The following is a 25990-nucleotide window of genomic DNA, read 5'->3' on the forward strand; positions in this document are numbered from 1 at the left end:
GTAATGGCTGCTAGTCTTTAGAATAAAGCAGAGTTGCACAAAATTGCACATAATTTTGATTTTGCATCATTCTCTGATGTAAATAAATTTTTTTTTACATTTTCTAAAGATTGTTTTCCACACATTTATTGCCCTCCACAATATTTGCTATCCTTGGTAAAGATGACATAAATATATAAAAAATAAATTCTGCTTTTGCTGCAGTAGCAAAATCTCACTCTGGAACATTTTTCAAAAATCCAACCTTTTGATTTGAGAGAAATTCTGAAATAATTGTTTTGAACAAAATCATCATTGGCATCTGGACACAGAGGCCCATTTCACTTGTTTTCTCTTCAAAATGCGAAAGACAGTAACACACGCCATTAAAGTAAGGCAACTGTGTTCAAAAGTCAGGTAAGGTCTCCTCTTGAACAACAGCTAGTTTACATGTTTATATTTAGAGCAGTTGTTTAAGACATGGGTGTCAATGATCACGAATGTCTTTCAGCAGAATATATTGATAAAATAATAAATTTACAAACTGGTAAAATATTGATAAATGTCTGCATTTGATGATCTCTTCTTAAAATTAAATAATATTGAACATCTTTTCACATTAATATAAAAACCACCAGCACACAACTGTTATCATGATTTATTTTTGTGTCCCACTAAAGTCTAGATGGCTACAAAAAAACACTTATGGCGTGCCAGATTTGGCCCCCGGGCCTTGAGTTTGACACACGTATTTTCAGGTCTACAATACAAACTACAATGATTGTAAACGGCATAATGGAGAAGCATTGTTGTGATGACGTGCTGATTGGGGGAGTGTTGGAAAGAGTAGGAGATTCTTAAACAGACAGAGGCCCAATTTAAATTGCAAAATCAAATTTGTTTTTAGTTATGTTTGATGTGTAAATCATTTTAAAAACAACTGAAGGTAACATACCTGCTTCATTGTGCTGTAAAATGGCACTATGTGCTTGGAAAGTACAATATACCCCCTTTAGTGTTGGATTCCCCCTTTCTGAGTCTAATAAAAGTAAAACATGGGTTTAAAAAAACACCTCCAGATTTTTATTAAAACCAATTCTGAGAAATTTAATAGGACCAGATGTCATTGTGGCTGGGTTTTACTCTCATTCTTAGTGTGAGACATTTATGACCTAACATTTCGCCTTCCTCTCTTTGTCAGGTGAAACACCCTCATGATCCACTAAATATAGGTACCACCTCAGTCTAGTGGGAAATTCCTGTGACTAATGGTCTTATTACTGCAAAAAAAAGAATCTGCATACTGACAAGAAAGCAAATGGGAATGAAGATGAACACATTGTGCTGTCGAAATGCTTGCACTCAAAGGAGGGAGATATGTATGGAAAAATGGGGCAAATAATGAGGATGAAGGCTTGAGCTAAAAGAGAAGCGGAAACAAAAGAGAAAAACCTCTGATGTTAGAGAGCTGAGGTGAGGGAGACGAAAAAGGGGGGTTTAGATGAGGTTTTAGGTGTCCGGCGAGTACAAAGGAAGGCATAGATGGAGATGAAGAGGAGTTTGTGGGGAAGAGGTCGGTCGGATCTTGGATTCAGCAGGGTGGAAAAAATTAGAGGAGAGGGTTTGGAGGGGATGGACAAAGGGGTTAAGTTTTCCACTTGAAAGGAGAGCCAACAGAAGTGGGGGGGAGACTTCAGAGGAAGATGGGAAAGAAAGATATTACTACTCCTGCTACTACTACTGCAGGGAATGATTAGGATTGGGCATCATGGTTTGTTTGAAGCCACAGAGCGGAGAAGAAGAGGAGAATCAGGAACACATGGAAACGGGGAGGAGGGGGATGTGAAGAGCGAGAAACGGGGGGTCGGAGGAGGATAGACAGATATGGGGGAGAAGGCCTTCAGGGCCATCTGTTGTTTCTGCTGCCCTGTGGTGGAGACTGTCGCCTCTTATAGCCAAGCCCCCTCCTTTGAACTTGAACAGAGAGATTTTTGTCTGTGGATGAGACCCAGAAAGAAGGAGAGAGAGAGAGAGGGGGGGAGCGAGTACAGGAATCTCTGATTATGTGAATCCATGATCCTATTACGATGGCGTACTAGTAAATCTCCACCAAAAAATCTTTCTTTGAAAAAAAGGTGGGAATTTCTGTATTTGAACAGTTGAAAATTTGGTAGAAAAATATAGAAACATTTTGGAATTAATCTTGAAAATTTTTGTTTCAAAAGTTTAACATTTTCAACTTTCAAAACTTTCAAAAATTTCTAAAAGTCAGAAATTTGCTAGAAAATACTCAGAAATGTTGATATTAATCTAATTTTCTAAATTAAAACATTGAAATTTCTGAATTTCAAAAGTAAATTTTTTAGCCCTTTAAAAATGTAAATATTTAGACAATGTTTGACTTTTAAAACTCTAATAATATTAATACCAAATTTCTTTGTCTTTTTTCAAGCAAATTTCTAAGATATTAATCTCAAATTTTGAAATTTTTCTAGCAGTTGTTTGACCTTCTGGACTCAGAAACGCCTTTGTTCTTTCTACCAAATTTTGTGAGGTGAATCTCATAAAAAAAGATTTCTAGCAAATTTTTGACTTTTCAGACTCAGAAATGTTCTTGTTTTTTTTCTTTACTTCTCCTTTTTCTGTCTATCTTCAGTAGCCCTAATGCGCTGTCATATCCTGTAACTAATGGTAGTAAACCTTTGCAGTTCTTTCAAACTGCACATGTTTATATTTTTCCTAACTTCTGTCATTGAAACAAATGCAGTTCATTTTAGCTTTGTGTAGCTGTCAGTTCTGCTTTCTGTTGTAAATGATGCCACCTATTCATTGTGTTACTGTACCTGTGTTTGAGGAAGACATTAAAATAGATAGAATATGTCATTATTCTGACTTGTAGGCCAATTCATTTTGTACAAACAAATACACGTCATAGATATCATGTAACTGTTTGCATTTATTTTTGATATTGTTAAATAATTTCCTGCTCTTAACCTTCTGTCTGAAGTAGAGGTGTTGGCGCAGTCGTGTCAGATTAGTTTCATCTCGATCTATAAATGTTTCTGCTTCCAGGAAATGAGTTAGCAAATGTAGGTAGATGAGTGCGTCTGTCCACAGAAGCACAGTCACGTTGTGAGCGCCTCTCAGTGGTTTTGTAGGTTGATATTTCCTATTTGCCTACATGCATCATCAGTTAATTTAAATGTGCAGCCTTTTTTTGTGGTGGTATGATCTATTTTTACCTCACTGTTTCAAAGATTGTGAAGAAATGGGCTTTTTTGACATTTTTTGACTAGTTCAAAGGACATCCTTCTTGTTCATGCTGTTTTGTAACATTTAAAATGTGGTTAATGTAACATTTCCGAGTAGTGGCTGTGCATTTAAGAGCAAACCTGAAAGGCTTTAAAATTGACATGGTGCTGCAATCAACATCTTTCTGCGGTGACCTCCACCCAAGTCCAGTCAGCCATAGATAAATGAATGCTGATGCTACCGCAATCTAAAAACTGAGATGCTCCCAGTGCACAACAGCACTAAATTGATTGTAGGGCTCTGAAAATGACACATGCACTCTGTTATCATGGATGGTCAGCAGTGACTAACCTCATTTCGCTTGTTTGTGTCGCCTTCTTTATCTGCTTCCTCTGGCATCTAGCTGCATGTGCTAAATATGTGCTTAGCAAGTTTTACTCACAGAAGAGTTTTTAACATGCTGCCAAAGTCTTTTCTGCAACCATCATTAGTTTAAACTAAAACATAAGAGCAGTGAACTGTGGCAGCAGCACAGCATTGGAAGATTTCTGAATTTAAAGACTTTAGGACACATGTATAGCATTAGCGGAAAAGTTAGCTGGCATTTGAGCATTAGCTTTCTTGTTTGGAAATCACACTTAAAAACTAGCATTGATCACATAACCATATTCACGCAGTTTCACTAACAAACGCACACCGATGTGCAAATCGCTATGCAAGTCGGGTTTAAAGCTGGAGGATCTTAGCGCTGTCAATCATCCTCACGTACGTGCTGCTACCACCCTCTCCCTTGCTCTTTGTTGAGCTGCAGCTAGTTCCCCTCAGTGGAGCCTGTTGTGAACGCTAAAGCTAGCTGGTGTTGCTCCCGGCGACAGTGGATAAACATTTTTCCTTTAACGCTAATATAGGATCAAACCCTTGCTTCATATTGAATACATGCTGTTTGACTTCTCAATTGAATGCAAGGTTCCCAGTCGTGTCGGAGCCAAACATATCATCACTCCTCCGCCACCATGCTTGACACTTGGTTTCAAAAGTTTGTTCTGTATATGTTTTTCTCTAAATATGGTGATGCACATTATGGCCAAGCACCTCCATTTGTTCCCTTCTCTCTTTAGAACATTGTTCCAAATGTTTTAGCTATTTCTTTGGGTTCTTCATATTTGTTCTGACTTTTTCTCATTATACCATTATGAAGTTTGACATTTAACAGGCACATAGAGACTGGGAACTCTTTGTTTTTATGGGATGTTTTTAGCACTGCATGCTGCAGTCTTTGTGAGAAATTGCTGGGGAGATTGCCAGTTGTCCTTAATGTTTTATGCTTGTGAATTGCTTATAGATGACCTTTTAACTCTTCCCAGATTGAAGGCTTGCAACAATTGGTTCTCTGAGTTGAGTTTGGCATTGTGTTAAACTGATTTTTGCTGTTTAGTTAAATCATTCTGTTATATCTGTTTTGTCCTACTGAGACCAGATTTTAGCACCTAAACATCTGTCTTTTGGTGCATAAAACCCTTTTTACCATTACTTTGGCTAAAATTTATGCAATATAATAATCTGTTTTGACATGTTTGCCTGTCTTTGAGCATTAAATGAAGCCGTTCTGTCTTTCAGGTACGTCATCGTGCTTCAGACCAGGTCATGGCTCTGAAGATGAACAAACTCAGCAGCAACAGGGCGAACATGCTGAGAGAAGTCCAGCTCATGAATCGACTCTGCCATCCAAACATACTGAGGTAATCAACAATCTGACTACAGAGGCTACTGATCCCTATTAATTCTGCTTTTAACCAAAGCTAAGAAAGTAATGTGATTATTTTCCACTTCGTTGAGCTTGTTAATGCATTATGTCGCAACAGCAGCTGACTTTTAAAGTGTAATTTAACCACAATGTAAAAACTTGAATGTTTTTTGTAATTTAAAAACCGTGTTCTTGGTTATAATTTCGCTCCATATAAATAATGACTCAAAACATTTCCACCAGCCTGTTTTGTCATCACTATAGTCTCTCTGTAGCTCATGACCCCCTGTGGGGATGAACAGTTTTCCATTGGGGGAACTAGAAAACGTATCAAATGTGGAGACAGTTTGTTTTAGAGTTGCACCAGAAGCCTGGAGACAAAAAGCAGGAATTACATTTTTATGTCATTACAGACGAGGAAAAGCCTTTAAACAATTATGTCAGCATTTTATTGAATCTAAGAATTGATTGCTTGAGGAAATTGACAAGTGTTTTTACGTAATATGGCTTCCATGTTATTGAATTTCAGATCAAAACCTCAAAGGGAAAATAATGCTGCTGAGCCAAAAAGCTTGCGGGGTTGTGTGTTCCTAACACAGTTCTGATGTGTTTGGAGATGTAGTTCTGTTGGAAACCCCAAACTCTGAAACATTTGACCTAATCTGACTCCTTCATTAGGATTAGGCCTGTCACAATAACAAATGTTTCTGGAAAATAAATTGCCCTGGAAATTATTGCGATAAACGATAATATTGCCATTTTGAAACAATTTTCAACTACTATAATGATAATTATGTAATAATGCCAGTTTGTCCCCCTCAGAGACTAATAATTTTATATTTTGTTCACAAAACCTCACACTGGAACTGGAGGACATTTAAATATCAAAAATTAAAAAACATAAGTCAGAAACAATAAATAAAAAGGAACTAAAAGAAACACAAATCCGAAACTTCAAATGAAATTGATTATTACTTCTTTGTAAACAAAATTGCCATTAATAAAATATTAATCATCAAAATGGAAATTATTAAGCTCATCCTAATTTTTCATGCTTAATTGATTATTGCGACAGGATTAATTAGAATATTAAGGATCTGTCCAGGAGCCACTAATGTTTAATAATGTCCACAGAGGACAGAGGCTAGTTTTACATCTATGCTATTTTTAAGAAGACAAAGATTGAACACGGTGGTGACAGCATCATGCTGTGGGGCATAATGGAGGATTTCCTAACCTCCGTCCAAATAGACAGCTAGATGATTGGAAATGGACACAAATTGGTGTTCCAATAATCACAAACGCAAATCAAAAGGATTTTTATGTTTAAAGCAGAAAAAAAAACTTCTGGAATATCATGAATCCCATTTAAATCGAATACTTATGCTTTAAGTTCTTAAATTTGGTTGGTTTTTGAAAGGAAACCAAACATTTCTACTGAGAAGAGCTCACTGTTTTGATGTATAACTGGAAGCCTACAGTAAATATTCGTGATTTAAAAAATATCTTTTTACCATCCTAAGGATATCAAAGTTAAACTCATTTTTAATTTATATTTAATTTGCTTGTGGTATTATAATATCCACTGATCATGCATGTACGTAAAGATCTGGCCAGAACTTTGTAGAAAACAACAGAATCTTGAGTCTGAACCCAGAAGTTACTCCTGATTAAGATGCTGTAAACATCCTGCCAAGCTTTTTTTCTTGGCACCTGTTTAAATATTTTAATTTTATAATCTACAATTATAGTGAATGTTGAATTAAACAATAGAAAAACAAAAATGATCGGAATATAGTTTTTTTTCTTGCTCTAAGCCTCTGGGTGGGAGAGTGTGTGGACGAAGCATGCACATACATGCATAAATATTCTTCTGTGTGCATTCCCTCACATGCACACATCTTGTACAAAGTGATCTTTGTTGAGCGTGCCTTGTATGTTTGTCTCTGTGTGAACAAACACACTGTGGAGTCATTGTTTGCTAAAAAATCCAGCAAAGACCCAGAAATGTGACCTTTTCTTTGCCTCGAGTGTTATGAAGCCCTCAAAGCAGCTCATGAACAAAGTTTGTCCATTTGTTGCACATTGTGTCTCTGGTGAGTTGAAGAACATGACCTTTGTTTTTGATTATTCAGCCCTAACTTCAGGTTAAATAAATAGTTCTGAAGTGGCTGGTTAGATTTATTAGGTCTGGAAATTGATGGGCAAGGCAAAGGTAGAAATGGGAAGAATGTAGGTGAGGCAGATGGGCTGTTATTATCCCACTTTTAGCAGACAGTCCTACAGCAATCACCTGTTCAGTCTTGCCTGGTTTCTCAGTTTACATATTCCAGAAAAACCTTAGATTATTCTAAGCTTTTTCAAAATCTTTGTCGGTTTTTTCCAGGTTTAAGGGAGTGTGCGTCCACGAGGGCCAGCTACACGCTTTGACAGAGGTAAGAGGAAGTAAACACAAACTGTTTCACATTACAGGGGACATATTATGCAAAATTCACATGTTGCATAAATACTTCCATTTGGGTTTCTACAGCTTCTAGAAACATCCCAGCTGTAAAAATTTATTTTAAGAAATCCAGCTGGTTTTTTTTTTTTGACAATAAATTAATATTTCTTGGTGTCTGGAAAATGAACCATTTCAAAAACCTCCAGCAGGCACTTACCTTTCACCTAGTAACCCCAGAAACTCAGTCCGTTACCTAGCAACCTAAGCAGAACTCCAGGATTTTTTTCAACTTGTTTTACTGCTGCTGGAAAAGACATGTTTTGCTGTTGACTGGGCATCCAGAAACCACTTTCTCCATTCTTGTTGGTTGTGCAGGAGGCCCCACTTCTGCTAGTCAAACATGTACGGCTGTAAAATTACACATCTGTTCGCAGCCATATTTATGTGTACTTCATCTCATGCGGGTTTAAAGTGACAACTAAAATGGCTCAAAATAGGCAGAACTGAACACACTAAAATCTCATTATATAAGAATGATGTTTTGTATCACCCATAGACTTGTCCTAGTCTTGTCCTAGGAAGCATTAAAGGTCACCTTTAAAGCTCCAGAACAAAGTAATGATACCTTTGATCAAAATGTCCCAGCTAATGAAAGGCAAACTACTTCTGCAGTCATGTTCCATCTCTTGTTGTGGAGTTCATGTCCCAGCTATTATTAGGTGAACATCGTGTCACCCAAGAGCACAAAAGCCTGTAATTGTGGAAAACCAAAAGAACCAAATGCCCTCCAGTTTACCTAACGTTTCACTTGTTTCTGTCTGAGAAAGGTTCTTAGAAAGTTTTAAAGCTTTCAGCTGCAAAATTTAGTAAAAGCATTGCTTTATCAATCAAGAAATAGATAAATGCATGTAAATGCATTATTCCCGTTCATAAAATTTTAATTTATTTACAGTAAATGTAAACATTTAGCCTCATAATGTAAAGGCAATTGGTACAAAATGTGCATGTTTGTTTTTATCTGAAACACATGAAGGTGTGAAAAATTTAAATTTGTAATTTTCAGAATAAATGATCCGTCCCGTTGTACTGAACTTATGTTCCTTTTTACTTACATTGTTAGTTTAAATGCTTCAACATTTTTTGCTAAATGAAATTAGACAAAATAAAATTTCTTTATATATATTTACATGATCAATAAAAGAATTAAATTATAAAACTGAAAGCTTTTAGATTCTCTTGCATGGCTTGAGAACTCCTTTTGGCTTTCTTCTTGCCACTCTTACATAAAAATGTGTGATGTAAACGACTAAATGTTGATAGGATATTTTCCCACCTGAGCTATAACTTACTGCAGCTCCTCCAGAGTTACCATGTTGGCTGCTTCTCAGTTTGAAGATGTTTTTAGAGAATTCAGACCTGAGGAGTGTCTATATGATTTTTATGTTCTTGCTTGAGGTATTTACCACATTTCCTGTCTTCAAGCAGTGGATTTCACAGTCTGTCCTTATTTAACGATTAGTAGCAGATGAAGAATCTATAGAGGAAGTGCTTTCCTAATACAAATTTAACTTGAATGTTGGGCTGTTGTGGGTGTTACTTTTTATATGTTTTTACAAGTCTTTTAAACTTCTGTTAATATACAACCATGAATATTCTTGTAAAAATGGACACGCTTTCAAACTTCTTTGCTGCTTTTCCTGTTGGGCCTTCCTTGCTCTTCTGTCTTATAAAAACAGGGAAATGTACGACTGACTGAAACAACAGACACTAATGTGGTGAGACTCCGGTATAAACCAGGTGTGATGCTCTCTTTTGAACCGACTTTACGACGTCATTCCTGACCTGTCTGGCATGTTTCTCAGTCTTCGTAATTTCATTTGTTCATTAAATTTATTTAAGAGAAGCTGAAATTCAGCAGAGGTTAAAGAATTAAGATTCACTGAATTTTATCTAGGGATATAAAAGTGAAGAGTAAAAAAAATGCATGCTGCATTTTAATGTTTTTTTTAATATAAAACAACACATTTAATTAGAATATTATTGAAAAGTCTATTTATTTTAAGAACTTTGTCTCCAAGTAAAGCACAAAATATAGATTAATTACACACAGATGTATGTTTATAGCTTTTATTTCTGATTTTTCCACGTATAGATAATGAAAACGCGACGTAAAATGGAATATTACATTAAGCTAAGAAGAAAATAAAACAGAAATGTAAGCTTAACAAAAAGTATGTTAATGCCTGCTTAAAGTTTGTTGTAAGAGGGGCAGAAAATCATAATGCCTTTTAATCTTTTATCGCTCTTTTTTTGAGCAATTTGTGTAAAATTGCATGTCAGTTGTTACGGCTATTTGGATTATTATTATTTTTCTATTTTTACTTTGTTCTTAAACACATTTTCGAAATATACTTTTAATCTCACAAATGAGACTCATAATGCATATTCACATTTTTGGATTACGTCTGTATATGCTGCTATATGTTTGGTCGGATAAAACTCCAACAAAACACATTAAAACTTGTGTTGTAATGTGACAGAATGTGTAAGACACGGTATGTTGGATGTAACAGTAAATAGCTGTAAGCTAATATTACATCACACTGTCTCTCAGATGAAGGCGTCGTTTATAGAAGATGCTCCCAGACTCACACATATGTTCTCTATTACTTCTGTGCTGCAGTTTGAAAGTGTTTATTGTAGCCGTGGGAGAGGAAGACACCAGCTTTCTGCAGCTGTGTACCATAACACCAAGTCTTAGAGTTTGCACACATGCAAACACACAGGCACACGGTAGTTGTGATGTAAATAAGCCCATTGTGAGGCACACGTCTGATTATGCCTGCTCAGACACCGTGGTAGGTCCTGTTTTCCTTCTGCAGGGTAAACAGATCCTGTCGTCTCATGTCGGTCACAGGCTCCTGGCGGTTTTTTTTTTTTTGTTTGTTTTTTGTTACCTGGCCCCTCTGTGACTCTCCATGCAGAGGAAAATTGGAATAAAGTTACAGGATTGCCCCAAGGTTACCTTGAGAAACTCATTAACTTTGATACAAGCGGATGAAAACCACATCCTGGAAAAAAACTTGGAATAGTGAGGAGGCTTCATGCAGTGAAGGTAAACCTTTAACCTAATACCAGCCAAAGTCTATGTTGCAATAAAGACTGAATGACTTTTAATGCTACAACCTCTCTTAAAAGTCTTATGTTTCACAATTTCCACCAGCTGGCTCCAGAATTGCTTCAGAATGCAAATATTTAGCATCACAAGATGATTTGACATTTAGACATGATTATCTGCAAGGGGCAAACTGACCTGATGGACGATGACCTGCTCTGATTATGCTGACTTTCAGTTAAATGCATCCGGCTCCTGCAGTCATATTCAGGGCTAATGGTGAGTCATGACCTCTGATGGGATTATGGCGATTTAAGCTGATCTGAAAGCAAACAAGGATTCTTTGTTTGAGTCTTTCCAGGGTTTACAGTCCGAATCCCAGACAGTCCATCACAGTAACTTCCATAACATTTTTGACCTGACATATGTTTTGTATTGCCTCATTTGTCTTCTTTGTACATCATGATGGAGAGGTTCCTGTAGGGCTCAAACCCAAACCGAGCTGACTGCGTTGTATCAGCAACTCTAAAGCAGATTTTAGGAAAAAATATACAACTTTATTTCCAATTTTATTTGAGCTGGTTGAGATTGTACTGCTGGTATTCTTCTAATTTGTGTTGTTTAGGTGGTCATAAAGGAAAAATAAGTTGGACAGGTTTCAATTTAAGTCCCCCTTTATCAATTAATGTTGAGCTCTGTTCAGTTTTCAGGACAAATACGATTATCACTTGTAGGTTCAATCAGTTTGCACTGTTATTTACTGTGCAAACTGTTTTATAAGACAAAAGGAAAATTTGGTTGGAAACTGATCATTTACCCAATTCTCTCACCGTCTGACATGGAAAAATGACGTGTTTCTGTTTTTAGACCAGATCAACAACATTCTTACCGTTTCTGAAGTTGTTTTTATACCCGATAGACTCGGTTCGATTGAGGGCCAAAATAGCAACATTTGTTACATTTTCAGCTGCTGCGGTTCGCTTTCACACTGCACTGTCAAACCAACCGAACTCTTTGAAAACATGCTCTCGTCCTCACCTGTGGCGGCGCTGCATCAAGACCACTGAAGGAAATGACACAAAAACCTCTGAAGAAGACTTGAGCTCACAAAATATAAACAAAATAGAGTGGTGTCAGATTTTAGCGGTTGGAGGATTTCTTTTTTTTAAATCTTTGGTTAAAAACAAAACAAAACGACACAAGTCATTTCTCCCGTTGGCGCTAGATTGTCACGTTTGTTTTGGTTCTGTATATCTTAACCCTTCAAGGCAGACGATTTGTGTCAAGGAAGTTTAGTAATGGAGATCTTTGACTCTTTCGATAAACCATTCCAGCTCTAGTTTTCACTCTGCTTGGCGTTCACATATCCATTCAAACTGCGCCAGAGCTCACGTTAACCGAGCTGAGACTGACATAAATGGTTTCATGAGAAACAAATACGTTGACATGTTCAGGCAGCATCTCAGTCTGTCCGCAAAGTTGTTGAGTTTGGGCACAAATGGGTCTTCCTAACAGACAATGACCCTAAGATTACTGTCAACTTAGTCAAAAAGTGCCTTAAGGGGAACAAAGTCAGTGTTTGGATCACAAAGGCCTGTTACTAGCCTCATAGAAAATCTGTGTGGTTTGACCCAAGTCGTTTGGGTAAGCTTCTGAATTTGAAGAAAGCAATAAACAATTCTGACCTCCTGAAATAAAAGAAGGAACATTTAGTCGAATTTAATGTTCAGCAGTGAGAAAAAATGACCCAGAGTGTATAAGTATCTGGTCTAAACTGTGAATCTAGATTCAGCTGAAAGAATTTAGTAGAAAAATACAATTGAATGTCTTCTCAAGAATCAGTGAAAGCAACACGGAGCCGACGGTTGAGACCTCCTTCCAGCACCACCCTTTGCTCTAATTCTGTGCCTGTCAGTCAGTAACCACAGCTTAACCAGACCGTCTCCCCATTTCATGCCAACTCTCTTTAGTTAACTGCTGCTGCTCATGATATGTGACATGGGATTAGGGTGTTTGCATGCCAGCAGGAAGGTCAGGCGAGTTCCTGAGGATCAAAGCGACAAACCCAAAACCCAATGGAGTCAAGTGGGTTTCTTTGGTTTTCATTCTGAGTGTATATTTGGACATATATGATAAAAATACCTGTTCTGAAAAATGCATCTGCATGATATTTTTTAATTTAGATTTAGTCAATATGCAGGCCTGTTGCAATAAATCATTTAATCGCTTAATAAATTAAAACAAGCTCAATCATTTTCATTTGCATGATTTATTGTTTTTCTCTTTTGTCTTTCTTTCTACCAAAAGCTGGATGACAAAAGTCTTCAGTCTTGTGCATAGGTCTTTGTTTATGCCATAATTCATTTATTTGTTGTATTATTTATTTTTTATATTTAAAATCTTCTTTAGAAATTAAAGTTTCATGATCTTTGAGAATGTATCATTCCATTACCATTATATTACTTGAAAATAGTTTCAACGATATTTTTGCTTGTCGCTATAACTTCTTGGACAATTTTTCGTCCATTATTCTGACAGGCCAGAAATATCAAATATGAATGTTATCTACAGTCAAAAGTTCAGTTATGTCCTGTGTGATCATTAGTTGCTTTGAGAAAAGTGTTTTGTTGACTTTTTTGGGGCAAAATGAATGTATGTAGCTGAAAATAGACACCAACATCGGTAGCCTACAAGGTACTTGTTAAGCTTAAGGTTCTGTATTGATATTAGCTAGTCATCTTTTAGCTAACATTACCTGCATCCAACAGCTTTACTCAACTCAGTCGGTTAGTTTGGAGGGAAAAACTGTGAAAAGTTCTTTGCGTTTTGCTGGTTTGCTGCCGTGATTCTAACACAAACCTCCGTAGCTCCGCCCAGCAGCAGCAGGTCTCCTTCACAGGTGGAAACCCAGCGCGAGCGTCGTAGCGCTCATGTTGCGTTTAAAGGCGGCTCGGAAAAACAGGTTACAACATGTTAACAACGGATTAAACAGTTTTAACTGCTTATAAAAGTGACAGAGGACACAAATATGGGAAGTGTGGAAGCCTCTGCTGTATCAAATTGACATAGGAATAAGAGAGTTGGCCATTCTAAGGTAAAAGCCCAGCGCATACAGTGTTCATGTTTTGTTTTTGTTTTTTTTCATCCAGACGGCTTCCCTTGTCATTGTAGGCAATGACAAGGGGGTCCAAATATTTGAGACCTGCTTTGAAAATGCATATAACTAAGTTTATTGTTCAAAACCCAAACATAACGGTGTTTTTCACTCTTCAATTAATAACAAAATGTATAAAAATCATTTTATAAAAAAACAAGTTTTATGGTTTTCTTTTATGAGTGTGTCTACTGATTTAGCTGGAACGCCACAACTTGTTAAAAACATATACTGAAAGATCCTGCTGCTTTGTTTTTGATGAGGCTTTGTGTATAATAATGTGAGAGTATAATAAGCTTGCACTTCTACCTACACTTTCTTTTGGTCCACACTTTGTGTTTTTGCCATTGATCAGAATTTTGAAGACAAAAATCTCAACTCAAATATTATAGTTGTGCTGTGAACAAAATCTTTGGGACACCGTGACATAAGTTATTTTTTACCACTTATACAGTTCTGTATATTCCATTTGTTCACATGTTTGAAATGTTTTCCCTCTTTCTTTAGTACATCAACGGAGGAAACCTGGAGCAACTTCTAGACAGCAACAAGCACCTGAGTTGGCCCGCCAGAGTGAAACTGGGCTGTGATATCGCCAGCGGTGTGGCCTACCTGCACTCCAAAGGCATATTCCACCGGGACCTCACCTCCAAGGTTAGCTGAGGCTAATTGGAGGAAGATTATTTCACTTATAACAAGACATTTTTCCCATGTTAAAAGTGAAATGATCTAGTCATCAACATTAAGGAATTACTGACTTAAATTGAGCTCCAGTATCTTGCTGAAAAGTTGTCTTATCTTTTTTAAAGTGTACTGGACAAAAAGTACTTGGTAAGGTTTTGTGTTTTTGCAGTGTGGACATTCTTGCTAAAAGCCATCAGTGCCAACAACTGTACAGCCAGTTAGCCCTGCTAGTCATTTGACTCAGAAAATATGCACCAACACACATTTGTTGGAGCTCCAACAGGAAACGATGACCAACTGTAAAACTGAAGGTTCATTAGGTGTTTGTTGGCAGGAATGTTGAAAAACACACATTTGACTATGGGGAGGAAAACAAACTTCCTTTAAAAAAAAAAAGCCCTATATGGATATGAATTAGTTAAACATTAAGCCAGGGATCAGCAAATTTTTTTCTATTTTTGCATACTATTCCTACAAAATAAAACTTGTCTAGATCTGCTAATCTATGCAATATAACATTGTAAAATTAAAGAACCAAGATTTAGGTTTTAGAAAGAATGTGTGCAACTTTCCAGAGGAAAATATGGTGGAACAAATTAAATTGAGTTATTTTATATTTAGGGAACAAAATAGCCTATATAATGGGTCTGGTGCACATAAATCCTACAAACGTCATTTGATTAAAGCAACACTATAAAAAGAAATTCACAGTCTTCCTTCATAAAATCCAGAAATGGCGATAAAGTTTTTCTGTTTGCCCTGTCAGTAATGACAGAACCATTTCATACAGTACTTTGCATTGTTTTCTTCTATTAAATCATTTTTAGAGCAGCTTATCTCCCTGTAAACAACAATGGCTGCATTACTACATAGTTTTTTAAACTAACCCAGACACTTTTGGCATTAAAGGACATCGGCTATGTTCTCTTGTAAGTTGTTTACGGTTAAGTTGTTTCTCTTCAGAAGGTAGAAATATTGCACTTCCTCAAATCATTTAAAGTCATTTAACTTTTAACTTCCCCAGTGAGCATGTGGAAATTATGCTGTTGTTTTCAGAGAAGCTAACTGTACTCGACCATTGCAAATTACGGAGTTTAGGAAGAAAAGCGTAGCGAGATTTAAGTGGTGCATTAGCTTCATGTACCATAAATAAACTGTGAACATTAATATGCAGCTCAGTTAATTAGGTGTCATGATAGTTTCTCATGGTTTACAGGTGTCTTTCATTCACATGCTGCTCTGCTGGTTCCAGTGAGAGTTTGAATACTTTACAGTAAGCTGAAGAAGAAGGAAGTGGCTAAACTTGTAATGCACAGTTTTCTTATAACTACTCTAAATAGGAAGCAAAGGTCTGGTTAATAAACCATAAATTATTGTTTAATCTGTCTGCGTCGCAACTTCCCCAAGTAACATTCTGTGCTTTTGGGGGTGTCTGTCTTCACAGAACTGCTTGATCAAATGCGACGACAATGGTTACACGGCGGTGGTGGGAGATTTCGGCCTGGCAGAGAAGATTCCCACCAAACAGTAAGAAGCGTCAGAGTGAATCTAGAAATACCAGGGGGGAGTTTGCAGGAAAAGGAAAAAAATTAGAAGATGAAATAAGCTGAAACATACTGGCTGTTTGTTTTCTACTCGTCTCATTATGAGGGATAATTTTCAGAAGAGAAATCATATTTAAGTGACTCAAACTGAAGGCCAGTTCAGTTTTATCTCCCTAATGCGTCTAATTTATGTTAGCCTTCAAACTAGTAAGGCTCTTTTCTTTATCTCCCATCTTCTGGTTTAATATCAGTTCTCTTTATAATATTATGGTTATACTCAGGGAAAACATGTCGCGTAATAAGAATTTTATTTCTTTAATCATCTTTTTGTTGGTGTCAGCTCTTCATTCCTACAGCAAACTCAGCTTAGTTACTCCCCCTCTTCCTCCTCCTCCTCCTCTTCATACTGGGGTTATTTATTAGCACACAGGTCACTAAAAGCCGCCTCTACAGCTCACATTCTCTGCCTCGGTGTTTTGATAGCAGGAGGAGGATCCTGTCAGTCTGGGGTTTTCACTTTCTAATCCTGCAGTAGCCAAAAAGAAGCAGGGAGTCTGCTTTCTGTTCTCCAAAATGTCCAAAATAATTCCTCTGATCTTTCCCAAAGGTTTATGAATGTGACCACACAGATTTTGGTTGTTTACTGTGCTGTGAAAAGGCTCTCTGAAATGTTTCAAATCATCAAACGAAATGTTATGTTTTTGTTGTCGGACAAAAATAACTTAAATACAAAACAGACTGACTTCAGTCTTATTTTAGACTGACTTCAGAGTGACTTCAGTCTGTTTTGGGGAGAAAAAAACTATCCAAACCAACCTGACCTGTTATGTAAAATTCACTTTTTGCATATTTGATGCTTTCATTTTGGTCTCAGCTGCTTCTTATAATAATCCATGTACTTAAAAAAATCACCCAGATGTTTTTTTTTTGTTTGTTTTTTGTTTTTGTTTTTTGCTGTCTGTAAGTCGTTTCAAGAACCTCCTGATTGGTGAGTCACATTCAGTGGCACTGTGCCGTTGCCTAGCAACCCCAGCCAGGGCCAGCCCCGTCACCTAGCAACCTCAGCAGAGTTCCAGCACGTTTGGTCAGCTGGTTTACCATTACATTTGGACATTAGCGGGCATATATATATAGTAAAATTTACATTTTGCATGTTTTTACTTCGGGTTTGGTTTTGGATTTCTATTGCTTCTAAAAACAGCTAAGCTATTAAAAAAACAACCACCCAGCTGTGTTTTTCTTCTATAAATTAAGATTGTTTTGGTGTCTGGAAAATGGCCAATTTCAAAAACTTGTGAAACATAACGTCACATCAGCAGGCACTCTCCCTGACCTGTTCCCTAGCAACCAACCTGTTACCTAGCAACCCCATTGAAGTCACCTAGCAACCCAAGCAGAGTTCCAGCATGCAGTTCAAAATGCCTTTACATCATAAAAATATCATTCAATAAATATCAAATTTTATTAGCAAAATCATCCAGCAAATACACATCAGATATGTTGATCAATGTCTCACTTACTACTAATCAAGGCAATTATCCACAGTTGGTAAAAACATGGAACTGGTGAACTTTGGTAAAAAAAAATATTGTGGAGCTTTTTAGAAGGAAGGTATCTTGTTACACCTGGCTGGGGTAAAACTGTCACAGCCTCTCAGAAAAAAAACCCATCATACTGACAGTCAAACAGTAGAGTAATGGTCTGAGACCTGGATGACTTGCCATAATCTATGGAGCCATAAAATCTGCCTTTTAGCAGATAAACCTGAGGAAAAAGGTCCAAAGCAGACTGCCAGACTCTCTATAAATGGCAAAAACAAGAAACAAATGCAACAAATGGAGGTTTTTGAGTGGCTAGTCAAAGTATGAACCCAAATTTAATTTTGACGATGTGGTTTGATCTTTAACAGAGTTTTCGTGCTTAAAATGGCTCCAGTGTGGCTAAAGTAAAACAATACTGCAAAGAAGAGTGGGCCAAATTTCCTCAATAAGATGTAATAAACTCACTGACATTTTCTGCTAATAGTTGATGTGAGTTGTTGCTGCCAAGGTTGGACCAACCATGTTTTAATGTTAGTTACTTTTTCTGATTGGTTTGGATGGCTGCTTTCCCTTAATGCATATAATTATTACTAACTGCTTTTTGTGTTTAGGTTAACCTTGATCTGAGCCTAAAACTTTTAAGTTTGAAAAAGAAAATCTGTAATTAGATAATAGATATAGATGTTATTTAACCTCCAGGCTGAACATTATGCATCTAAACTAAATTCAGTTTAAATCTAAATGGAGCAAATGGGACTTATTAGATACATCTGTGGGTTGTTTTAAACATAAACTGGTTGCCATATTCACACAGAGCAGCTTCCAAACGCAGCAGAACATCCAGTTCCTTTTGGACTCACGTTCTGTGCCAGTTTACTTCGCACATCAGTCTAATGATGCAGACATTAAGCTTTTCTTTCTGCTCATATGTTCTGTTTAGGGCTGATGGAGAAAAGCTTGCAGTGGTCGGCTCTCCTTTCTGGATGGCTCCCGAGGTGCTCAGAGATGAACCCTATAATGAGAAGGTAAAATCTCTATTAGTTCAAAGAAGGTTTACAGATTCAGATCAATTTAAGTCGGACAGAATTTGCCTTTTGCATCAAGTAGTGCAAATGCACTTCTGTCATGACATCACAGCTACAAGCAGCGCATAACATGCACTCATCATGAGCATAAATACTACATATGTCAGCAATATCAGAGCTTTCGAAAAGCAAGAATCGGATGCACACATTTGGATTTATTGTGAAATGTACATTATATACATAAAAAGTGATTATGAAGATTCTTGAATGTGAAACCTATTGACTTTGAACATGGTTGACTGTAGGTAAGCACAACAAAAATGTGCATAGTGTACCCAAAAATGCTGCTAAATCCAAGGAACTCATTAAAGTGGGCTGTTACCAGTGTTGCCAGATATTGAAAAAGAAACACTCAACCAGCTTTATGAAAATGAGGCCAAAAAAGCCCAACTGGCAACCACACTAAGAGATTTTAAAGTGGGTTTACAGCGAATATCTGCATATGACACTACACTACTGCAAACTACATGGCTTGAATGTTAGCTTTATTGTGCGGAGCTTTTTTTCAGAAAGAAAGTCAAACCCAAATGAGCAACTTCACATTCAAAAACAATCAGAAATCCTATCATAACAGACTTGTTATGCAAAATGTTTAGCTGAACATCATATTATTCTGTTACTACTTCACCAAAAACATGCTTTGATTCTTTCATGGATGTTTGAGGAGTCTTTGAATCTCTGATTGCAGCCATTCAGGGGTATCTGAAAACTTGCTCCTCCAGACTAGTGGCAGCAGAAATTAACAAACACCTGCTAACCTCCTGAGCTCGTTATATGAGCTACTTCTCAGTCTGAGGCTCCTAAGAACAGTTGTAAATGGCATAATGGAGAAATGTTGTGATTATGTGCTAAAGATGGAGTATCTGAAAGAGTAGAAGCTTCTTAAAGAGACAGAGGCCCAATTTCAAGGCAATAAATTGCAAAGTCAAATTTATTTGACATTATATTTGATATATAGCATTTCTATAACAACTGAAGGTAGCAGAGTTACTTGACTGTGCTATAAAATAGCACATAATACATAATACCGCCCCTCTTAAAGTTCAAATTACTACTACATTATCTCCACGCTGAGTGTGTGTGAACTTCTCACCATAACTATAGCTATATAAAGGTTGCATTAAATGAGTGAATATTATGTATAAATGTATATATTTCTGAGCTTATTATGTCTGCTTCCAGGCTGATGTTTTCTCCTATGGAATAATCCTTTGTGAAGTCATTGCACGGATCCAAGCCGACCCCGACTTCCTTCCCCGCACTGAGGTAACGACTCTTCACCTCCTCTCTACCTCCTGACTTTATAAGACCCTGTGTACATGTTTGCAGTGTACACTTCTCAAACAAATCAGGGGAAGAATGTTAAAATATTTACTTCTGCAGTTTTATAATCCAACCTCATGGTATGAGGCAAATATTTGTTTCTGAAGGTAAAACTTGAAAATGACAATTTATAGACTTGTGCAAAGGTCAGAAGACACTCCTTGTTTCTTGATATTTTGCCTCCCAGGGTAATTTCTAATCTTTAAATGGAGTCTTCATTAATAATTCTTCAAACAATGTAGAAATGCTCTGCTTTTTCCACTCATTTCCTCAGTTTTTAATATACACACACTATGCAGAATGGGGGGAACATCATAAATAATATCTATACATAATAGACCTGAAAGGATTTGATGTTTTACAAAGGTTGGATAATTTCTTTGCAATTTTATCACATAAAAAAATTGTTAGATGCACAAAAATGCATGAAAGATGCTAAAAGATCTAGTTTAAAAATTGATGTATGCTAACACAAACAGTTTGTATTTTTAACCACTGAGTTTCAATTCTGTGTTGCCTCTTAAAGGAATTTCAAATTTCTATTATTATCAATTTACTGACTGGTTTATTGCTCACTTTAGTCCTTCCAGCACTTTTTGACCAACAAGTTTTGTTTTTTGTTTTTTTACGTTCATTTATTGAAGCAGTGTAATTCAGTGCCACACCCTCTAATTAAATATTAATTGTTGGTGTATTGTTGTTTTTTCTTGTGACTTGCTGTAAATTTTAACTGCCCATTATATGTTTTTATTTTATAAAATACCCATTTTATTCATATTTATATGAATAAAAATCAAGATTTATCTGCTACATTTGATTCATAATTCACTAGTTAATCAGGATGATTTAAAACTTAAGAAGAAAAAGCTACAGGTTATTTAAAATGCTTTTCTGCAAAATGTGAAAGATATGTTGTTTTTATAGCCTTTTCCTCTAATTTATCTTGTTTAATGCTGAAATCTAGTCGGTATATTAACTACTAGAGGGGATCATCCTTTGCATCCTAGCGTAGATTGCACCATTAAGTCAGGCTTACAAGTAAATCCCATTTTAGGAATCAGTTGTTGGTAATGGTTTGATGGCCTGCAAGCACAGTGGGACTTGGCAGACAGCAGGACAATGTCAGGGGGTTTACTGTGACATCAGCCTAGCCTTGGCTGCAGAGTTGCACTATGTCAAGCATCTAATGAAGCATGTTTGTATCCATGTTTATCTCTCTTTTATAATGAGTTTCCTCTTTGTTTTCCGATGTGTCCTCCTGAGCAGAACTTCGGCCTGGACTACCACACGTTCCAGCACATGGTTGGAGACTGTCCGCCTGACTTCCTCCAGCTGGCCTTCAACTGCTGCAATGTGAGTCCGCCATCTTTCTGTGTCAAATCTGCGAATATAATCAGCACCTGCTCTCTGTTTATCAGCTGACAGAAGAGGCATTTCTAAACTGTTTTTAATTTAATTTGCTTGTTTTATTCTCTTGTTGAGAAATACAAGGCAATGAGATTATGGGATTAATTTGATTTAATCTGCTGTATTGAGGATTTTGTTCTCTGCAGTCTGGAATATTATTTTCTCAGGTTCAACTATGGTATAAAAACTTCGAACAGATTTGGGTGTAAAAATTAGCAAATTTTCAATCACTTCATCAAAGTTGTGAATCTTATTTTTCTCATTTGTTGTTTATTTCTGCTCTTTGTTTAATTACATCTCCTAATAATAAGATAATAGCATTAAAGTTTTTGAAGCACCCTGCTAATTGAGCCTATGCAGACTCCTTTATCCGCTCTCATCCTTTTCTGTTGTCTTTTTATCATCTGTGTCTCTGTTATCCTTTTTCCAAATCTGTTGCTGAATCTTTATTCCACCTAATCTGTAAACTGCATTGTATCTCTCTGCAAGCATCAGGGGGCTCAGCAAACTTTAGTTTTTATTTTATGTGTACTTAGAAACTAAACACAATATTAAAATGTCTCATTTCTTTATCTACATCAACCCCTGACTTTAGTTGTGGATAAGGGCTGCATAAAAATCATCCCAAGGGCCACAAATGGTCCCCGAATTGCACTTTGGACATCCCTGCCCTTTGTGATTATTCAAATCTGGTTTAAAATTTGAGTCTTTCCCCTGAACAAGCCAATAGAAATGCAACTTCTCCTTTTGATTGATCTCTTTTCAGTATTTGTGGCTGGGGAAAAACCCAAAATGATGAAAGTTAATTGCCAAATCCAAAGAATCAAAATGAAAGTTTTCACATGTCTTGCACTTTTTTGTGACATACAGGAATTTCAAATATTTTTACTCTTAAAAATCTGAAAAATCGGACATCCCTAAATAGAAACAACTGCAACCTGTTGCCCTCTGAACTCACCTTATTTATAAGATTACATGGTGCAGAGAAACCTGAGGGAAAGGAGACTCGGGTCCAAAAAGAGCAAATGTAACTTTTTTTTACTTTTCCCATCAAATAAATATTCCTCTGAACACTGCAAAAACTAAACATTTTACAAAGTATTGTACAAATTAATTGGTACACTTAAAGACAGAACTAACTTAAAGGTAACTTTAAGGATGGAGCTGGAAACAAGACGATCCTGGTGCAAGAAATATTGTTCTGAAAGGAAAATATACACAAGTGGCTGCAAAGCAATCTCTAGTGTTGTTATGCAGACTTCAAAATTACAAAATTATAAGCATTTTTTTTTATCTGAAACAAACTGCGTTGTCATTGACTTCAAAACTTACTTACATAAACTTTAAAATTCTCATAGAATAATAAAAATGTGTAGATTATGTTTAATGTTTTGTTGTAAATGCATGTCTGCCCAGAACCAAACGTGGACAAGCAGCATTCAGGTTCTATGTACCACAAATCTGGAACAAACTTCCAGAAAACTGCAAAACTGCCAAAACTATGTTCTTTGAAACTGGACTTGTACACAACTGGACTATGTTTTTGAAACATAATCAACAATCTGATGTGTAACGACGGCAAAATGTAATGCTTCAGCTGGTGACTGCTTTCTCTGACTGTGTTTTTATGGTTTAAAGCGCTGAAAGGTGCTGTAAAAATAACATTTGATTGATTGATTGCTGCTTTATATTAGTATTTAAAAATCTGAATATAGTTTTAAATGTTGTTTCCTGCCTTCCATGTTCCCTTCAGATGGATCCCAAACTCCGTCCGTCGTTTGCAGACATCGTCCGGCAGCTGGAGGAGATCCTCGCTCGGCTCAAAGTCGTAGAGATGGAAAACGAGAGCGCTTCACTCACCGGCGACAATGAGAAGAAAGCCATGTCAAAAAGTAAGAGCAGTTAAATAAAACTGCAGCGTCACTGTCTACTAAAGTCATTTATTTATATGTATGGTTTGCATCTCATCTTGATCTAAAGAGAAACTCTGGTGAGTTTATTAAAATGAGACCCAGTCCGTTCAGGCCAACATGTTTCCTCTAATTCAGCCTCATGTTTGGTTTCCGGCCTGCCTGATTATCAGAATATAGAAAAAAAAAAAAACAATCTGAGCCTTTGGACAGAGGAATTATTCCTGTTGTGTACAAAACATGGAAGTGATGATCTCTTCTTGCAGCTGTTGGTTTGGCTGATAACATCAGTTCTTCTTAACACACCATCTCTCGTACTTGTATATATTTATGTTTCATAATAAGAAGTCCCAAATGGTTTTTGTCAGACATGATTGTAATCGTGTTGTTGTGAAGTTACATATTTTTGTTGATGCTTTATTTTAAATATGTCAAATTCTTTTTTTTTTTCCATCTTTGATCAGAAAAAAATATATATTTACAGAAGCAAAGATCTCTGTTTCTGTAAACCTCTTGCTACTATGAATCAGCCTTTTCTCAGAGAATTACATTTAGTGAATCTTGTCCAAATGTTTGAATAGTCATCCAATCCAGGACCTTTGAAAACTGCTGTAAACTCAGGAGAATCCTTTAAAGAATGTACCTGTGCTGCCACCTAGTGGTCATGCTAACTTCTTCTCTGCCATTGTCTTTTACCTTTGCACAAACTGAATTTATCATCTATTAAATGATAAGTTAAGTTTATGTTTGTGTGAACTTGCAGTGCAACAGAGGAAATCAAGCTCAATTCTTCTTAATCACTTCTTTTTTTTTTTTTTTTTCAAAATAAAAGAGGCTGTTTAAATTTGTCATTGCAGTAACCAAACTATGATGGGAGCTGGATGCTTTCCAACTTATTTGGCAAGATGAAGGCTGGTGGAAAAACAATATTTAGACTTTAAAATAGTCAATATTTTTAGACAGATGTGACCCAGCTCTGGGTTTCTCAGAAACATGGTGGCTGCACTCAAAACAGCGTTGCTGTAACAATCTGGAGTGGTTGTTATTAATGGCTGGCAAAACATAAAATGCTGCCAGAGCAACATTAGCTGCTGGACTCTGGTCAGTAATTTTGCACTTAGTGGAGGTTTACCTTATGAAAATGGATGCTAAGTTCTAATCTTGGGCTGAAACGATTAATCAGATTAGTTGTGATTAATCGGTTATTGAAATAATTGTTAACTAATTTAGCAAAACCTTAAGCGTTAGCAGGACTATAGCGAATTATAGTAGGTCATTTGCTGGAAGAGCAACATACTCAGAGAAGTAAAGAAGCCAAAACTATTTAAAAATATATACATATATAGCATTTAAAATGAAAAATGTTTTTTTTTATAAATATGTCCTCCTCAAGTGGCAGAGTAAAGTAATGCTATGTTGTATTTTAGGCAAAAAAAATATTTTCTTCTTTCAAAAATTAATTTAATTATTGCATCTTTTAATGCATTTTTAATATTATATAAAAAGGCTGAAGTGGTTAAATGTAAAATCTGCAAAATGTGGCAATTTTCTACCCAGATTAATCAATTAATTGTCAGAATAATCAATAGAATAATCAGTTACTAAAGTTTGTGGTACTTTGTGGGAATCACCTTGGATTTTCCAAATCTACAAATTAAGAAACATAAAGATTCTGTTTTTAAGATTCTTGTAATATTTTTTGCTTTATTTTCCATGTAAAGCAGTTGTAGAAACTCTGTTTTCTGTACTGAAGGTGAGAAAATCCAGGCCTTCAAACGACTGAATCCTCTTGGCTGCCAAAACGATAAGATCCCTCCCAAATCGCCCCGGCCCAGACGAAACATCTGGCTCAGCCGCAGCCAGTCGGACATCTTCTCCTGCAAGCCGGGGAGGAAAATCAACGTCCAGGACCCGTACTACGACCCGCCCAGTTCTCAGAGGAACCTCAGGACCCGCAAGATCAACCCGTTCACGGCCCGGGAGGACCTCTGCGGGGGCAAGATCAAGTTCTACGACGTGCCCAGCAAGTCCGTCTTCTCGTTGGTGTTTGATTTGCACTCCCCGCCTGGAAGTGTGTTCAGCAACCAGGCGCCGACCCACGGGCCCGGAGCGTCCCAGCAGGAGACGTCCTTCTACTGGCAGCAGCTGCCAGGCAGGCAGTGCCACTCCCTACCTGTGTCCCCGCAGCTGCCGCGCTCCGAGATGTTCCACCTCACAGACCCGGTCGGATCCAATAACGCCGGTTCTGTTACCTGTACGTCCACTCTGCTCTCCGTCACGCTTCCAGGTAAACCTAATGAATGTTTCAGGTGTATGGGAAAGGTGTAAATGATCATTATTTACAAATATGTAGATATTCTGTCAATGTATGTTTTCAACACTTATTAGACTCCATAATATGCTGCAAAAACTAAATATTGCCAAATGTATTTTATTTTTTTTAATACAGGAGCTGGTTTTAAGTCAATAATTGGTTAATACTGAAGCAAAAGTACTAGTTTTATTTGCAGATTGTTTCACTTATAACATGGGAAATGTCTTGTCTTCCAGTGGAACTATTATTGACTTAAAACAAGCTCCTATATTTTTCTTAAAAGGTACTTGTTAGTTAGTTTTACATTATTTCAAGTCTACTAAGATATTTGCAGTAGATACTAAACCAAACATACTTGGTATGACTTTGTGTTTTTGGGAGCATGGAGCCAAATAACATAGATTGACAGTAACAATATCTGCATATATGGAAGTATTTTTTTTATAGCAAGATTATTACAAATTTGTAAGAAAAACATAAAAGATGTTTTCAGGA

The 25990-nt window shown here is 36.7% G+C and overlaps 1 protein-coding gene across 1 annotated transcript in view; it reads left to right on the forward strand.

The window, feature by feature from the left end:
* tesk2 (testis associated actin remodelling kinase 2) overlaps positions 1-25990 on the forward strand; it is a 38758-nt gene that overhangs the window by 10549 nt on the left and 2219 nt on the right. Inside the window, exons 4-12 of the mRNA XM_015009200.2 lie at positions 4849-4970; positions 7362-7410; positions 14195-14341; positions 15816-15898; positions 18397-18481; positions 19724-19807; positions 21131-21217; positions 23025-23163; positions 24935-25468. Coding sequence (XP_014864686.2) covers positions 4849-4970; positions 7362-7410; positions 14195-14341; positions 15816-15898; positions 18397-18481; positions 19724-19807; positions 21131-21217; positions 23025-23163; positions 24935-25468 — 1330 coding nt within the window. The remainder of the gene's footprint in view (positions 1-4848; positions 4971-7361; positions 7411-14194; positions 14342-15815; positions 15899-18396; positions 18482-19723; positions 19808-21130; positions 21218-23024; positions 23164-24934; positions 25469-25990) is intronic.

The sequence above is a fragment of the Poecilia mexicana genome, unplaced genomic scaffold, assembly GCF_051168715.1.
Source record: "Poecilia mexicana isolate PSO_F unplaced genomic scaffold, ASM5116871v1 scaffold_17, whole genome shotgun sequence".
NCBI lineage: Eukaryota > Metazoa > Chordata > Actinopteri > Cyprinodontiformes > Poeciliidae > Poecilia > Poecilia mexicana.